Source organism: Chelonia mydas, chromosome 21, assembly GCF_015237465.2.
Source record: "Chelonia mydas isolate rCheMyd1 chromosome 21, rCheMyd1.pri.v2, whole genome shotgun sequence".
Classification (NCBI taxonomy): Eukaryota; Metazoa; Chordata; order Testudines; family Cheloniidae; genus Chelonia; species Chelonia mydas.
The window spans coordinates 14,908,632-14,925,680 of record NC_051261.2 but is presented as its reverse complement, the minus strand read 5'-3'; the positions used below and the strand labels follow the sequence as shown (position 1 = coordinate 14,925,680).

The 17,049-nt window shown below is 57.4% G+C and overlaps 1 protein-coding gene across 1 annotated transcript in view; it reads right to left on the bottom strand.

The window, feature by feature from the left end:
- Positions 1–5,204: 5,204 nt before the first annotated feature.
- ARL8A (ADP ribosylation factor like GTPase 8A) overlaps positions 5,205–17,049 on the bottom strand; it is a 40,977-nt gene continuing 29,132 nt past the window's right edge. Inside the window, exons 2-7 of the mRNA XM_037884870.2 lie at positions 16,602–16,682; positions 15,502–15,575; positions 13,017–13,110; positions 10,708–10,775; positions 8,359–8,429; positions 5,205–7,945 (exon numbers count right to left, since the gene is read on the bottom strand). Of these exons, the coding sequence (XP_037740798.1) occupies positions 7,896–7,945; positions 8,359–8,429; positions 10,708–10,775; positions 13,017–13,110; positions 15,502–15,575; positions 16,602–16,682 (438 nt within the window). The 3' untranslated portion in view covers positions 5,205–7,895. The remainder of the gene's footprint in view (positions 7,946–8,358; positions 8,430–10,707; positions 10,776–13,016; positions 13,111–15,501; positions 15,576–16,601; positions 16,683–17,049) is intronic.

Below are 17,049 nucleotides of genomic sequence, written 5' to 3'. Positions count from 1 at the left end.
CTGGGCTGAGCGCCAGCTAATCCTGAGTCCTAATCCCAGGGCGCGGGCGAGTCCCTTACCCCTCCGAAGCCCAAGGACAAGAGCTGGCCTTCGGGGTGGGGCTGCTGGAGCAGTCTCGCCCCTGAAGATCCCCAGAGGGGCACAGTGATCTTGGGGCAAAGCGCAGCCCCCCAGCCCAGCTCGTCCTCTGCAGCTGCAGGCTAGGCTGGAGTCCTGGAGAGCCCCGGCCTTACCCGGAAGGCTGCTGCCAGTGGGGGTGGGGAGGGGAGTAGGGCACAAGCTCAGGGTCTCAGCCTGTCGGGGAGCCTGGCACCGCTCCCCCCTCGGCACCGACACAGAGAGCCTGTTTCTGCTGGCTGCTGCCTTCACATGGCACCTGGGCCTTTTGTGAAGCAGAAAGGAGCCAACAGGAGCCGGGGCCCAGCGCATGTGCCCACAAAGCAGGCTTTCTGTGCACCCAGCAGCCGGAGGAGGAGGCAAACAACCCAGCTCTGGGTCCACCAGCTCCCTGGCAGCTTAGAAGAACCAATGTGCAAAGAAACTCCTCTGAATATCCCTAAATGGGCAAGAATCCATCTCCGTGCCCAGGCAGGGGAGAGAAACTGTGACCCCGAAAGTCATTCTTTGCTGGCATCCCCCTCATGCTCATGCTGTCTGATCCCACTGGCCAGGCCCGGGCAAGCCCCCCCCGCCCCCCCCCCAATGCACACCAGCAAGGTAATGCCCCCAGGTTAATAGTGATGCCCAGCTCAGCCCCGAGCAGCGTGGCACATGGCACAGGGCCACGGTTCCCTCGCCCCTGGTTCTGAATCCCTACGGCACCACCCTTTGCAGGACTGTCCCCAGGGTGGGGCTCCCAGGTTTGCACCACTGGCTTCCCAGGCGAGGAGAGTTTGGGCCTTTTACCCGGCACTGGCAGGGAAACCGGGTCAGCTGCACGGAGAACCAGCCTAAAACCTCACCCCCCACTCAGCCTGAGCTCAGGCGCTGGGAGCTCTGGAAGAGGGCAGCAAACTGCTGCGTCAACGTCATGCTGCCCAGCCCCACATGCCCACCCCCGGTTTCCAGCAGGACAGATATGGCCACATGGAGTGAGGCTGTTCTCTTGGCACGTCTGAACCAGGGTGTGTCAGAAATCAGCCCGTCCCAGGAGAAGTCCAGTGCAGAGCGGGTCGGGGGCTGGCATGATGGAGCCCCGTCCGCCTTGCAGCTTACCCAGCGCTTTGAGATCTCAGGCCGAGAATGCGCCGAGTGCAAAGGGCTCATTACCCGATGGCTACCCGAGTGTTTTACAGCCATCACCCCCGACCCTGCGGCGTCCCCAGCCCCGGCTTCAGGATGGGCCAGTGCCGTGAAGCTTGCGCCAGTCACTGGTAGCACGGGCCGCTTCGCTGAGGCAGCTCGGGGAACACCTCCTCCTCAGCCCCCGCTTTCGCTCTGCCCCAGGATCCTGTTGCGTGTGAGAGGCTGTCTCTGATCACACCCTTCAGCGGCCAGGAAAGCCTGCCAGGGCCGGGGCAGGCCGGAGAAATCTCAGCTCAGGTGGCGTGAATGAGAAACTGATGGGCTGGAAAACTGGCCTCTGTTGCCACATGGCGCATCTGTGCCCAGGCCCGGTGACGGAGGCCGTGGTCCCGTGACCTGCTTGGCTCTAGACAGCAGCTGAGTCGCCGGGAGGCCCGGCTGAACCGGGGCAAGCAGCAGGTGAAGGGGCCCAGCCGGTCTTTCCTGGTGGCTCGGTGGCAACGACTGGGGACGCAGGCCCGTAGCCCGGGCCGAGCCGGCTGGCTCGGCTTTGCTGCCCACCCCCACCTCAGCCTGCTGGCCCCCGGTTGCTCAGGGATGTTAAAGCTCCTTGTTCTGGCGCTTCGGCAGCCACCCCCAGCCCGGTGAAATGCCACGGGGCGAGGGAGGCGGTTGCTAAGCACCAGGAGCTCAGCGAGGGCTTTGTCCAGGGAATGACACCCACCGGTTTCCCTTGGGCCTGTCGCCATGGAGACAAAAGCCCCTGTCTTTGTTTCGGGAGCATGAAGGCTGCCCCCCCATCCCCCCACTCCGTAAAGGCACCAGGTCCCGCTGGCAGCCGTGCATGCCCGCTAGCTCCCAAGGAGACCAGCGCTCGCGGGCGGGCTGGGCCGCTCGCTCCTTTCGCTGTGCAGGCAGGGGGCAGCCCTGGCATTCGAGGGGCCATCCATCAGCCCAGCAACCCCTCATCGCCCCAAGGGTGTGCATGTGTGGGGGGGAGATGATGGAGGCTTCAGGCCCTGGCCTCTGCAACCAGCTCCAGCTCAGGGTATTAAAACGTGACTCTAGGGGAAGCAGCGGGAGTGGGGGCGGCCAGGGAAATGGGGGGCCACGGGGGTGTGATGAGCGCAGGGTAAATGCCTACATGGATAGATGGGGGGGCTGGGGGGGAAGCGTCCACATGCGGAGCCAAGCTGCAGCTGCCTGGGTGTACATGGCGTACACCCAGCGCCTCGCTAGCCAAGCATCCCAGCCCTTGCATGGCATGTGCTGGGAGGTGATGGAAGCCGGGGGGCGGGGGGGGCCTGCCCTTCTGCAGCCCCCTCACTCCCTTCCAAGTGCCGCCCTGCCCTGGTGACGTGCTGGAGGAGTAGGTCCCACAGGGCTGGTGCCCGGGAGCGATGGTGCGGGAGGAGTGGAGCCGCTGGACCGGACAGTCCTTCCCGCACGCCATGGCCGGGTGCGTTCCCGATGGGGGGGCGGGGGGCTGAGCCAGCTGGCTGGGGACTGCTGTGACTCGCATGCAGGACGAGGGCTGCAGGGCCGGGGGGAGCTGCCTTCGTGTGGCTCATTCTGTGCTGGTTTGTCCTGAGCTGGGGCCAGGGGGAACAATGCAGGGCTTGTTCCAGAGCCTGGCAGGCTGGCTGGGGGGAGAGGCTGAGAAAAGCGAGCTGCGGAGGGACAGCCGGAGGCGGGGATGGCTGCCAGTGTGCAAACAGGGTTGAAAGTAGCGTATGGGGCCTGCAGCGCAGGGGGGCACCTGCCCCAGCCCACCAACGGCCCCAGGGGTAGGATGGAGACCAGAAAGGGGCCAAAACCAGCGCGGCAGGAGGGGAGACAGGCTCCTTCACACTGCGGTAATGAGCTGCCAGGGGAAGCGCCCCACACCCCACAGGGGACGGGATCTCTGGCCCTGGCTTTGCCTGTCTCTAGGAGGGGGCTGGAGTATGACACTCAGCCGCATTGGCATCCCATGCCCATCCCGGGTAGGGCAGTCAGGGGTCACCCTATTAGGGGGAGGGGGAGTCTCATGCTCCACGTCCCCCCTTCGCTCCACCAGCCTCTCGGGCCCACGTCCACTCAACACGCTCGCTCTCTCCCATAGCAGGGAGGCCCTGGTCTTGCCTCACCGGAGGGTCTCCCTCCATGGCACAATCTCCGTGCCCTTGGAGGGGGCCCCGGGTGCCAACCCCTCTGCATGCAAATGCCCAAGAACCTGTAGTACTCCCCCCCCCCCCCCCCGCAAAAAAGTGACACCCCCCCCACACACCCACATTAGCAGCAGGGGGAGCTGCCCTGTTTTGGTCACCAGGTAGGATGGGGGGCATTTGCCCCAGGGGGGCTTCTATCAGCAACCCCCCCCGCCTAGGCCCTGAGCCCACACCTGAGAGGGGGGCATAAGGCTGCACCCGGCCCTGGCCAACTGGAAGGAGGCAACTGCGTGGAGAGGTGGGTACGAGTGGGGAGCAGCCAGGTGCCTGGAGAGGCCACAGCTCAGAGCAAGAGGGGGAAGGAGCCTGCAGCAGATACATTCCCAGCACAGTAGGCGGGGGCTATGCTGGCCCTGCACCCTCACAGCTCGGGGCAGCTCCCCCCTGGTGATCTGCCCCCCAGGCCAACACCTGCTGCTGAAATTCCAGGTGTGCAACAGGGCAGGGGCAGGAGGCCCTGCTGTCGTGCGGAGAGTCAGGTACATAAGGGCATGGGTGGGCCCTGGGCATGCACAGCAGAGGAGCACACAGCCCCAGCCCGGCCTTTCAACGGTGGGAAAAGCTTCCCCTAGTGCTGGCTGGGGCTTGAGTGCTGCGTTCGGCGCCCCCCAAGACTTGCTGGCGTGGCTGGCACTGGCGCCCAGCCCGCTCTGCCCCTCGAGGTGCCTTCACTGTGCTAATCCAGGACGGGATATGCTGAAAGGGGGCCCGCCGGAGCTTGTTTGAGTTTCTCCCAGCAGCACTAGGCACCTCGCCAACACTTACTCAGAGCCCAGGAAGGCCAGCAGCGCAGGGAAAGGAGCACGGGAGGAGGGGCACGAGGGCACAGGCAGCCCGGGGCTGGCTGGCTGGCAGAGAGCCTGCTTTTAAGGAAGCGTATCCCTCTCCCGCTGCTGGGGGCCAGGCCTGGCCCGTAGGGCTTACCCTGAACAGACAGGGAGGACATAGTGCAAAGCAAGTGCTGGGTCCTCAGAAGTCTGCAAAGGGCAAGGAGTTGTCCTTCGTGCGGAGGGTGAGGAGAGAAGGGGGAGGGAGCTGGAGGTAGAGGTGTTCCACCCACCACAGCCCAGACCCATAGCAGGGCATGGCCCAGTGTCAACAAGGCTAAGGCAAGGGAGCCGCCCTAAGCTGAGGGCTTTGTGTCACCGTCCCAGAAGCAGCCATCTAAATCTTCGACCCAGCTAAATGCCCTTTCCCAGGCACAAAAAGCAAGATTTGTGCCTGCAGCATCGACCGCCACGTTGACAGCCTGAGCCCCATGCAGCGAGACCAGGCTAGACTGAGGAGTATGGTGCGGAGCAGCTGGAGAGCAGCGTTGGGGGGTGACGAGCGCTACCCCCCTCCAGCTCCACCTTGCGGGTCAAGGACACGAGGCCCTGGGAGACTTCTCTCCCCCCTACCTTCTCCGTCATCTCTACCACAGCAGGAAGATCTGACGCTGCTGCCCAGCTGATGCTTCGGCTGCCAACCTAGTTATGTGCCTGAAGGGGTTAAGTCGAGTGGACTATGAGAGGGTGAACATGGGGGATGAGCCCCACTGCCAGCCTCTGCCCCTGCTCAGAATGACAAGCCCCAGCCCTGACAGCAAGCCCCAGCTGCTCTCGCCCTCGGGCAATAGGGCAGTGCCCAAGAGAGCCCGGTTTAACTGTGCAAGGCTGCGAGTCGTCCCTGGCAGATGGACCATGTGCCAAGACCCCTGCCAGGCGGGTGAGATGAGGAGAGGAAACAAGACCACAGCAAACACGCCCCCCAACACAAAACTGTTAATTTATTATGATTAGGAGGCCAAAAAAAATCGTACAGTTACAAGAATCGTTTCCCAACAGAGAAGGTCAATATGAGCCAAAAAATCTCTCCTAAAAAAGGAATAAATGACACCACTTTACAATTCATTAAATAAACCATGGAAATGGCTCCTTGTGCAATTCTGCGAAAACGAGAAAAGAGAAGAACAAAGCAGGCTGGATGCCCCCGCCCCCCGGAGCCGCTCTGTGCAGAGTGGGGGGCCGGGGAAGGAGCCCAGGGCTCTTGGCCGCCCCGAGCTGACACACTGGACGGGGGGGATGCGGCTGGGCCTGGATTACAGGCAGCTGCCCTCAGCCGGACAGAGGCAGGCTGTGCGCAGCAGCCGCCTCATGGCCCTTCCCCGGATCCTGCCGCTTCGCCCCCAGCCGGCTCCGGGCCACCTCCAGGGCACGGAGAGAAGGCTCCAGCACAGCACAGAAGTCACATGGGCTGGAGCACACTGGTGCTCCTTTCCCCTCCTTCCAGGCCTGGCTGCCACTTCCCCTCCCTGCCGCTGGCTGGCGGGAGACCAGACCTACTAGCCGGGGCTGTAGAGGGCAAGGAATTCCACCTTGACATCACACAGGGCCCACCAGCCCCGCCGTTCCATGGAGACAGGCCTTTCCTCTGGCCCCTGCGTACTGGGAGAGAGGCCAACACCCCCTCGACATGCCCCTGTGCCAGCACTCCCAGCTGTGCCCCCTCTGGGGCTGGGACAGACCTGGGGGCAGCAGTGTGACACAGCCGGCCGGCTCGTTTCTAGTCCACGAGAGCCCCGAGTGAACAGCCCTGGGATGGGAACAGAGTCACGGGGAGCTTTGCACAGCAGCCCCGGCACCTTCCAGAGCAGCTCTGCTGTGCTGGGACTGTGGGCAGCCAGACATGCCCCATCCTGCTGCAAACACCTTCCACCCCCCCCCCGCCCCCCCTCCGACAAGGGCCAGCCCTCCTCCCAACACGCACATCACTGGAATGGAAGGGAGCAGCTTAGAGGGGGAAGCACAGCAAGCAAGGGGGAGCCCACACCCAGCACTGCAGGGGGTGGACGTAAGGCAGCCCCACTGCCAGAACTTGGAGCACAGGGAAGCCCGCCTCACTTCCGGGGGAGGTGGGTGGGAAGAGGGCAGAGATATCTAAAGCTCCTGGACTCACACGGTGTGAGGTGGGGTCTCTGGCTGCCAGCCTTCAACACACAGACCCTCCTGGGGAAGGGAGAGCCATGCCCCTAGACCCAGAAGCCAAGGTGGAGAGCCCCACCGCAGGGCACAATCTCTCTCCGTGGGTCCAGGACGGGATGAGGCTGGAAGGGGTTTTCCCATCTCCGGCTCACCAGAGCCTGAGCCCCTGATCTCCCAGGTATGAGCTGGGGCAGACACCCCCTCCTGGGCTGCAGCATGAGGGGAACCCTGCTCCCGGAGGCTGGAGCATGGGGGGAGGGGAAAGGCCTTCCTCAGAGCTTTGTCCCTGGCTTCAGTTCTACAGCAATTGCAACAGCGCTGAGCCCTCCCCTGAGCGAAGGGGGGCCTAGCCCCATGGCAGAGCCAACGACAGGTCACGGGAGCACAGGTGAGTGCGTGCTGCACACCAGCCCTCTGCACGGGCCTCGGCAGGACCTGGGTCAGCAGGTGCCACGGCTCCCTCCACAGCTCTGGGCACAGAGAGCATTCCCAAGGCGCTGGTCGCTGGCCCGCAGGTACCAGCTCACCCTGACCCCCATGCTGCACAGCTCGCCCCACCCAGAGAGCGTCTAAGGAGCTGGAGACCTCCCCTAAGCAACCTGGGGGAATGGCAAAGTGCCCCCACCTTCCTCCACAGCCAGGGAAGGGGGCAGAAGTGAGTCACTTGCGGAGACTTTGGGGCCTGGGTTGCAGGAAGGGAAGCGGAGAGGGAGGGAGAGAGGGAGTTGCCCCTGCCCCTGCCAGCCAGTGCCCAATCCCTGCCTAAGCATGGGATCGAAAGGCTGAATGCCTGGGGAAGGGGCAGAGGTCTAGGAGCAGGAGGGGTGGCTCTGCAGACAGGCACTGACTCCCCACAGCCTGGTCAAGACTGCTGACCTCAAACACCCCCATTGCCCTGCCCCCCAGGGCCATGTCCACATGCAGCACAGAGAGCGGGGGTGGGCATGGGGAGCTCAAAAGGCTTTTTTTTTTTTTTTTTTGGGGGGGGGGGGGGGGGGGGGGAGCCAGACCTAGTGAAGATACCAGAGGGGCCCACGGGCCTCAGGGTTGGAGGGACGCCCCCATGGGGGCCTGCATTCAGCATGGAATGGTCCAGCCAAGCCGCTCCGCTCCGACGACACCCTCCCAATACTGCCTTGGGGGCTCAACCACCTCCAGCACTTCTACAGGTCACAGAGCCCAGTTTAGTAACAGCGTAATTGCTTAAATTAAAATAGATATATACATATATATACTGTGTACACATCGACCACAACAGAACAGTGCCAAAACGAGAGGGGGAGAGAGAGAGAGAGAGAGAGAGGAGTCCGACAGCTTCTTTACAATAAAAACAGGAGCTCCGTCTCAGCAGGAGCAGAGCCTGGGGTCCCCTAAAAATACCCATCTAGGGAGAGAAAGGGACAGAGAGCAGGGGACAGAGAGAAGGGGGGCTTGGACAATGGCATCTTCCTCGCTCCGAGGCGTGGTCTCAGGGCTCTCAGCTTCTCCTGGACTTTGAGTGCTGAATAAGCCACTGTAGGGTGATGTCTGCAAAGGCAACGCACAGAGTTAGCGCCCGCAAAGGGCAGGGTGCCCCCTCCAGCACGGGGCTCAGGGGAAGGGGTCGGCGGGGCATTAGAGACTGGCACCTTCTCTAACACAGCTGTTCACTGCTGCATTTCAGCCACTACTCTGAAGCAGTGTCCCCCACGGCCTGGAAACCTTGGGCCCAGCTCCTGGGGCACTGCCCACAGCCTGCCTTTGGGATGGGGAGTGTAGGCCACTCACAGCTGAGAAGTGACACTTCTGCCCCATTTTGCCTCGTCATGAGCTTGATGGGCTTAGGAGCCAGAATACCAGGGGCTGAACTCACTGCACAACCTGAAACTGCAGGTGTTTCCCAAAGGAGCCCGGACTGTCCCCTCCCTCCGGCTCCCTGCAGACCACGGCCTAGCACTCACCAATGTTGTCCTTTTCTTTGCAGGAGATGGAATAGCAACAAATCTCTCGATCTTGGATGGCAGACAGGTTCCTGTGGAGAGATGGAGCCGTGAAGGCACAGACTGCTTAGTGCAGACTCCAGCTGCTCCAGTCAACCTGTGTAAAGGGCTCGGGGAGCAGAGTCCCTTCCGTTAGGGGGCACCCCACCCTCCCTCGGAGGTCCCTGCTATAATCTTCTGGTGCTGCTGGCTCAGGATGGGGCCAGTCAACAGTCTTTCAGCAATGAAAGAACTGAAAAGAAAAGCTTCCTGACAAATGGAACAAGGCCCCCAACCATGAGCACACAGGGCGAGCTGTGTATTACCCAGCTCGTTCCACAACCATACAGGAAACAAGAATCAGGGTCCTACCCGCGGCACCAAGCCAGACTCAGCCAGCACTTCCCCTCTCTGCCTTAGCTTCCCACTGGAAAAGGGACAAGAGCGACCCACTGTTATCAAATGCTTAAGATCCTCCAAAACCAAACCAGGACTAGAAGTATCACTGCCACGGCAGTGGGCACAGGAGGGCTCTGTGCCATGGCCCGGGCTCCAGCCCCACCGACAGAGCAGCAGAGCCTTCAAAGGACTTCGTTGGCCATTTGCAAAGAGCTCCTTGGCTGTACTGTGTCCCGAGGTGAGAGCCTGTGGAAACGCTCTCCTACCACTCGGGCTGCAGGACCCAGGCTCCAGCCAGATGCAAGAGTCTAAGGGTACGTCTTCACTTCAGTTAACCCAGGCTCTTAGCTGAATTTACAGGTAAGAGAAGATACATATTCTCTTACCTGTAAACTCCCTCCATTCACTCAAACACCTTGGACCCGGATTTGAATGTGCCTTAAGCCCAGGCTAGCTGACCCGGTTGGGGGGCAGGGTTAGAGCCCAGGATGCGCTTTACCTCGGGCTGGAACCTGCCCATTTTGCAGTGAGGATGCAGGCAAAAACCACTTACGTGCTGCGTGACCTCCAGTGTCCATCCCACAACTCCTCCTGCAATGGACTGGGAAGGAACCCTCGAGCAGCTCAGCACGGGGGAGTGCAGACACAGTGAAGTGGGTAGGGCTTTGCCCGGCTAACCTGGGGGCTCAGACCCAGGTGTCAATCACCCAGGCTTACTGTGCAGTGTAGACATACCCTTGAGATGAAGCACTGCAGTAAGAACAAGCTGCGGCTCTGGTGCCACCATGTGGTCGAAGCTGAGAAAAGCTCAAGCAAAATGACCATCTTCACCCTGATCTAGCAACTTTCAGCCAAGGGCCCCTCAGCTCCACACAGCCTGGAGATTAGCCCCATTCTACAGCTGAGGCCCTGCCCGCGGTCACACAGTGAGGGTGTGGCCAAGGCAGGACAGAACCCAGGGCCCGCGGCTCCCCTTTCCAGCTGCTGGCTCTGGGTAACGAGGCCTCCCCAGGTCTGTGGCGCGTGGAGAAGTGTAGATCCAAAAGAAAAACCAGTCTGATGTAATAGCGAAAAAGCTACTGCAGAGGAGCAAAGCAGAGCACCTAGGACATGTTTCCCCAAACCAGCTGCCTCGCTGGTCACTGTCTGGGCTGCCAACTCCCCCCTCCCAGCCCCCGCAGCACGAGCCTTTGCACAGCCTGCCCCAATGCCTGGGGTGTCACAAATGGGATGCGAGGACTTCACAGCAGGACCCAGGCTGGGGAGGCTCGGCACAGCTCTGTTATCATGAAGGGATCGTGGAGATGAACAAACCTTCTCTGCTCAAAAGGCTTCCAGGCCCTGACCCATGTAAAGGGACAGCACCCAGCACTGCTGGATTGCAGAAGCATCCCTGGGCAGCGCAGGAAACCCACGCTCCTTTTCACAATGGCGCCTTCTGCTGACAGGCCATCGCAGAGCAACTCCCCAGCGGTGAACTAGCAGGAAGGGACCAGGACTCTGCACATGCTAGAGAGGGTTACAGCAGTCGTCTCCCTTCCCCCGCCAATGGCCATGCTGTGGGGTGGGAGCTGGTGGAGGGGGAATGTCTTTAGGAAGTGGGACAGAGAAGCCGAGGGGCTGGGGGCATTTTGGGGAGCAAGGCTTGCTGCACTCCCTGGTGGGGGATCCCTCTCCGCTGTTGCTCTGGGAAGGCCTCTCCAGCATCCTGGGAGAAGCTCCCGCAAACCCATGCACCAGGCAGCTTCGTTAACCCCTTAGCAGCCACCTGGATCAGACCCCCGAGACTCCTACTCAGCAATACACAGAAACGCGGCATCCCCAAAGCAACCTCTGCTACCATCCCACCCCAACCTTTGCTGAGAGGTACAGGCAGCCGGAGCCAGACTGACAACGCCTGCCGCCAGAATGGGGGAAGTGAGCCGTACTTACATCTTCTCAATAAGCTCTTTCTCATCCAAGGCACCAGCAAGATCTCGCTTGTTCCCGAGCACTAGAACCTGGAGAGGGGAAAAGAGTGTCAGCACTCTCAGTCCCAGACCCACACCGAGCCAGCTTTGACTGTGCCCAGGCCGGGGTGGGGGACGGGGAGTCCGGCAACCTAACTATAGTTTTGGCAACAGAAAATTCGTTGGTGTGAAGGAATCAAAACTTCCCTGCCTCCTAGGAAATTCCTGACAACCTGTGAAAGCCAGCTCTACTCCACCTGCCCAAGCGCTCCTCTCCCAGGATACGCTGGGGTGGAGGAGTTGATGGGGAAACTGAGGCAAGGCCCGCATACCCCATGGGGCTGCTGGACATAGATTAGGGGAGTACTTTAATCTGCACCCAGGGCTGAATTGGCTGTGAAGCATCTGGGGGCTGCCAAGAGCTGAGGGTGTTCAGGAATAGCTTTGGTTTGCAGGAGGAGACATCAGGGGCAGGGTGGGCACAAAGGAGAGTGGGTAATGGGAGCAGCGTGGGTCTGTTCTTCATTCTGCAGTCTCAGGTTATAGCCAGCTAAGGAATTAAGAAAACAATGAGGAGTCCAGTGGCACCTTAAAGACTAACAGATTTCTTTGGGCATAAGCTTTTGTGGGTAAAAAACCCATTAAGAAGTGGGTTTTTCAGCCACAAAAGCTTATGCCTAAAGAAATCCGTTAGTCTTTAAGGTGCCAACGGACTGCTTGTTGTTTTTGTGGATACAGATTAACATGGCTACCTCTCTGATAAGGAATTAAGAAAATTCCAATCTAGAAACCATCACAAAGGTGGAGTTAGGGCTGAACCACTGATGTGCCTGCAAGGGCATATTCCCCTAGAATAAACCCCTCAGACATCAGCAAGTCAGAAATGCTGAGGTCAGGTTGCATGTTTCAAGCAAAGCAATGACCTACACTTAAAGGAGCAGCACCACCTTAACTCTGCCCTCGGAGAGACCGAGACAAGGGGTCAGAGGTGCAGACAGGCCTATCAGAATTCCACTCCACCTGCGGACTGGTCAGCAGCAGCCTCAAGCAGAGGAGCTGTAGCACAACCAAGGTGGGTGTCATATTCCTTCACTGTGCAGCCTGTTTACCACACCCATATTGTCATTGTGGACAAAGGAAAATGGATTGTCCCCGCCCCAAAGAGATTATAAATTAAAAACATTCACACCCTTGACATACAGATCGGACTAAAACTAAAGAAAGGAAATATTTAATGGCAACTTTCATTTTTAAAGTCATTTTCTAGTCATTCATGGAGAAAGCAAGAGAGGATGGAGTCTTTCTTCTGCTCATGTCAACGACAGAAAATAATATTGGACAATATTTTCTGCTTCCTTTGGAGAATGCGTCATAGCTGTTGCTAGACAGGGCAGAATTAGGGTTGTGGAGGTCCTCGGAGTGAGGCAGAGCCTTGTTTAACGGTAACCCTAACTCTGCACTTCCTGCTTTACTAACTTGAGTGCTTTTTCTTCCTAAATTAATATTCTTGAAAGGTTACGTGCACTCAAGGCCACTGATCAGTGGCTACAAGTGTTTTGTGTAGGAACAGACACTTGGTTTGGTTTAAACTAAAGCTCAGAATTTGCAGAAGGCAGCAAAAGTCACACAGATCCTCCAGAATAGCCGAATCTGTGATGTTCTCCTGCCCCAGCTAAGGCAGTTTTTGGGATGAGCTCACGTGCTTTGTGTGCTGTGTGGAGCTGCACCCTCCTCTGCATTTCTGAAGCATCAATCCCCATGTCAGGGTGAAGATATTACAATTTGCTTCCTGCAGACTGCCCCAGCAGCACCCCTAAGTCCTACTGGCCAGTCAAAACCTTACTGCGAGCTCACAAACAAGACTTGCGTTCCAAATGGCAGCTCTCCCTCTTGAGCACTCTCAGTGCGTGCGTCAATCACTTATAATCCCCACTCAATCCCTCCGCCCCACAGGCCATGGACAGGTCATTATCTACACTCATCACCTCCAGTCTAGCAACTTCGGAGCTTCTGGTGGGCCCACCAATGGGACCAGGGGGTTTGATGGCTTGTAGGGTTATGGGAAGCTGCATCACGATCTTCCTCAAATTTTCCCAAAAAGTCACCTTCCAGCCCAGCCCCAGCCTGGAGATCATAACCTTACAAAGCTACTTCTACAGATGAACGAGTGAGACGCCATCACAGAACCTGCTTTGCACGTGTGACCAAGCAACCCTAATGACTGGGGACCAGCCAATGAGATCTGTCTGCTCCCCACTGTCTTCCACTGCCCCTGGACTGGAGAGTGCTTACAGGGATGCCCTGGAGCTGCGGCTTGTCAAGCAGGTTGTGAAGTTCGTTCTTTGAGGCCTCAATCTTCTCCTGGTCTGCAGCATCCACCATATACCTGGAATGGGGAGGGAACATTATCACTGAGCCTAGGCCACTGGAAGAGGAAGATCGAATGAATCCCACCTGAGGAGCGCGAAACAACCAGTGTCCCGACCACCGCTCTCCATTACCAAGTGCTCAGGCCTCCTTAGAGAGCTGCTACTCTCCACTGGGACAGCTTCCTGACCCATCAGTACGCTATGAAGCAAATCAGAGTCACCGCTCTGTCTCTGAAGCACTTCAGATTAGTCCCCTGGTACTCGCCATGTGTCAACGACCCACACCCTTCCCTTCCCACCTCTGGGCTCTTAGCACCCTTGGGAAAGCCCCGATGGGTCCTTGTAGGGGCCAAGCCACATCCATCCCTCAGGACTGCAAAGCCAGTCATTAACCCTTCCCCTGCTGAGAGCCAGGAGTCCTCATGGGCATAGCAACAACTTCAACTCACCCGGCACCTTCTGCTACAGAGGCAACCTCAGCCTTGCCAGTGGGCGTGGGAACAGCGCACTGCATTTGGGTGCCCTACAAAAAGTGACTCTTGCTCTTTTAGATTCTTATCAGCATTGCTACAGCATCTAACACCCTTGGGGCTGGGGGCACTTCACCGTGCTTTTCCCCAGAAAAGCAGCATACACCGTGTTCCATAACCGCATCCAGATAGCTGACTGCAGAGGTGGGGAAGCCCAGACAGTGGGCTGAATGCCAGAGAGTCTACAGCCAGGAGACATGAATGACAGCTGTCAAGTTCTAACCGTGGTCAGGCTGGGCTCAGTCATATCTCTCCAGAGGGAGAGCCTGCTGGGACAAACAACTGCTGTCCCGTTCCTGCCAAAACCCATCTGGGGATACAGAGCACAGGAAGGATAGTGTCTGAGTGGCCTTCGATATTGGTCCCAGACAGCGCGTGCTGCAGTAATCCAGCCTAGAAGTAGCAATGCACAGATGATAGGTGGAGGTTCTATCAGAGAGGGAATGGCATAATCGCAGGCAGACGTAAATGAGAGAGGGCATTTCTGACTCCAGCTGCAAACCAAGCAACAACTAACAAGACACTTTCAGTTAAGGGAAAAACTAAATTTCCTCAGATCCTCAAGGTACTTCTCTGTGCCAGTCAGTATCACCTCTGCCTTATCTGGTCTGAGTCTAAATCTGCTAAACTCTGGCTTTCATCCAGGCCTCAGTCTCAGCCAGACAGCAGAAGAACAAAGAGTCTATTCCATCCCTGTCTGATGAAACGAGGTGGAGCTGAACGTCATCCGCATATTTATGACACCATAGCTCATGTCACCAAACTCTTCAGAGCAGCCACACGTAAATGATGATACCGAACGTGGTAAGATTAGGGGACTTGAGTTGGGCAAATAATGGATGTCCTCGCATTTAGTGAACACCTCTTTCTGCTTACAGACATCTTACGTGGACTGAGATTCTCAACAGTATTTGTTACAGTCTGTGAATAGCTCCTGTTTGTAGCTTGCTGGTGTACAGTTTGCATGTATTGGATATGAAACATCTGTGCAGATTTGACTGGACTCATTTTTCAGGAGTGCTCACCATGAATAGTCTGCTATGCCTGTTGTTTCCACAGCCATTGCTACCAGTAAACTCAATCCCCAAAATGTTCACAAGCAGGCCCACAAAATGGGCGTAGACTCAGGCAAAGGGAATTTGTTTACAACCGTGAATGAAGATCGACTGAAGGCTGCTGCTTCTCATAAATACAGAATTTGCCAAGCAGTACAAGAGGCCCTGGGAAGGAAGAGCAACTGCCTATAGCTGTCCCCTGGGACCACCCTACAGAAGGAGCTGAGCCACCCAAGGCTAGTCGGTCCACCTTCAAAGGAGCGAATAGCACCTCAGGAACAAAAGGATCCAGTAGCATCAGCAAAGACAACCACTCTTCAGTCAGGAGCACAAGAGCCTGTTATTCGGGACAACATCAAGCCGAAGAGTAATTCTGCTCCCTAGGGCACCAGTCCGTGGTGGGTTGGGGAGACTGGTAAACCACCAGAACACTGGGATTCCTGCACTAAGCAGACACATTCACAGGACTTCCTGTCCCCAGGATGAGAACCTCTTACACCAGACGCTGGGCACCAAAAGCACAGCAACAGTGCTTCCCAGGGCTCCGGCTGCACTGGGTAAGCTGCTGGGAAGAGCTAATTCACTGCTAGGGGCCTGATTCCCAGCAGAGGATCTCTGCACCCTAGGATTACCAAATTACTCAACCTGGGAGAGCACAAAACCCACTGGACACAGCCCCAAAGGTCCTGCCAAACCTCAACCAAGAGACTCTGTTTGAGAGCCTACCCTCTAATACTTTCCCATGCTGTATTAAAGGATCTCCAGTGCTCAGAAGCCCTGGAACGTCCGTGATGGACAGTGCGCACAGCTGGGGGGTACTTACACAATGGCACTGACTCCGCGGCAGTATCGCTCCCACATGCTACGGAAACGAGGCTGACCGCCGATGTCCCAGAGCTGTGGGAAAGAGAGGCAGAGTCAGGAAGCACATCGACCAGGGAAGGCGGCATATCAAAAAGCAGAAGTGGATCTTGGAGCCAAGCTGAAAGAGAGACTTTGCACACTGCTACTGAAACTCTTACCCCTTCTCCCCTTGTTGATGAGCCCTACAAAAAGGTGTCACCTTGCTCCATGGCGGGCAGGTTTGTGGAATTCATAAGCACAGTTGGGTGCAGAGCTTTGTTCATTTGCACGCAGTTACCCAGAATGTTCTGCCCACTCACAGCTACTTCCTGCAAGGGCTGGAGTCTAAGACCCAGTGTCCCAGGGAGCCTGCAGAAGTTCTCTCTGTGCTCGCCATGCTAGGATGATGGAAGAATTTCCCCCTCACTGAAGAGTTCACATGTTTTGAGGATCACATTTTGTCCCCAAAACGCATGAGCAGCAACCAAAGGCACAACCTGGGCCAGAATCTTTATAGTGAAGGAGTGATGGGAAGATTCTAACTAACTCAAGATTATTTTCTGGTTTTCCATCCAGGTGGATCTGGAGGAGTGGAGGGCTAAAGCGTGTGCTATTTGTCTCATTGCCGAGACACACATGCTATGAATCATGGACTGTAGCCCCACAGCTCCAATGGGCTCCTACCCCCAGGACCTGCAGCCTCTCCCTTCCCTTCTCAGCAAACTCCCTTTCCAGCCTCTGTCACGGACAAAGTTAACTGCCCGTGCTAGCCTGGGGGAAAATACCAAGAGCAGGATGAATGCCATCAGGAAATCCCACGTTACTGCAGCCTGGCCAGCAGCCCTTTCCTGCTGGAGCCTGGAATAACCTGCATCCCAATACACCAGACCCCCCCTTTAGGGGAGCTGCAGCAAGCTAAAACCTTCCAGACTGAACTAGTGTGGAGGCAGGTCTATTTTTAAGTCTCCTGACTGAAGCATTAGTCAGTATTATTTGCACCCCAATAACCTGCTACACGAGAACATGTGAATCTCTAGATTTTCCCCACCCCATCTCCCCATCCAACAGCCTGCATCTTACCTTTATGGTGACATTTCCCTTGGTGATCTTCCTCATGTTGAAGCCCACCGTTGGGATCATGTCTTCATTGAACTGCCCCGACTGCAAGGAACAAACCACACTGAATCAGCCATATCACGGGGCTGGGGACTTGCAAACCCTCAGGCCGGCACAAAGCATCTAAACTTCCCAGCCTGATGACACTGGGCAGACTGTGGTGGAACAAGACTTAACTGTAGCTATTATTAAGTCCTAGCTGGAGGTGAACCAAGATGCTCTGCAAAGACTGTCCTATATATTCTACCCCCTCTGGTCACAACCCTGGTCATGGCTAATGCCAGCAGCAAAAACAGTGCAAATCAGAACCAGGTATCCTACAGGGAACAAATACTGCCCAACGGCTAGGAGTGGGATGCACACTTCTGGGCCCACATGAGGAACTCCACTCATAACAGGACAAGTCCATTAC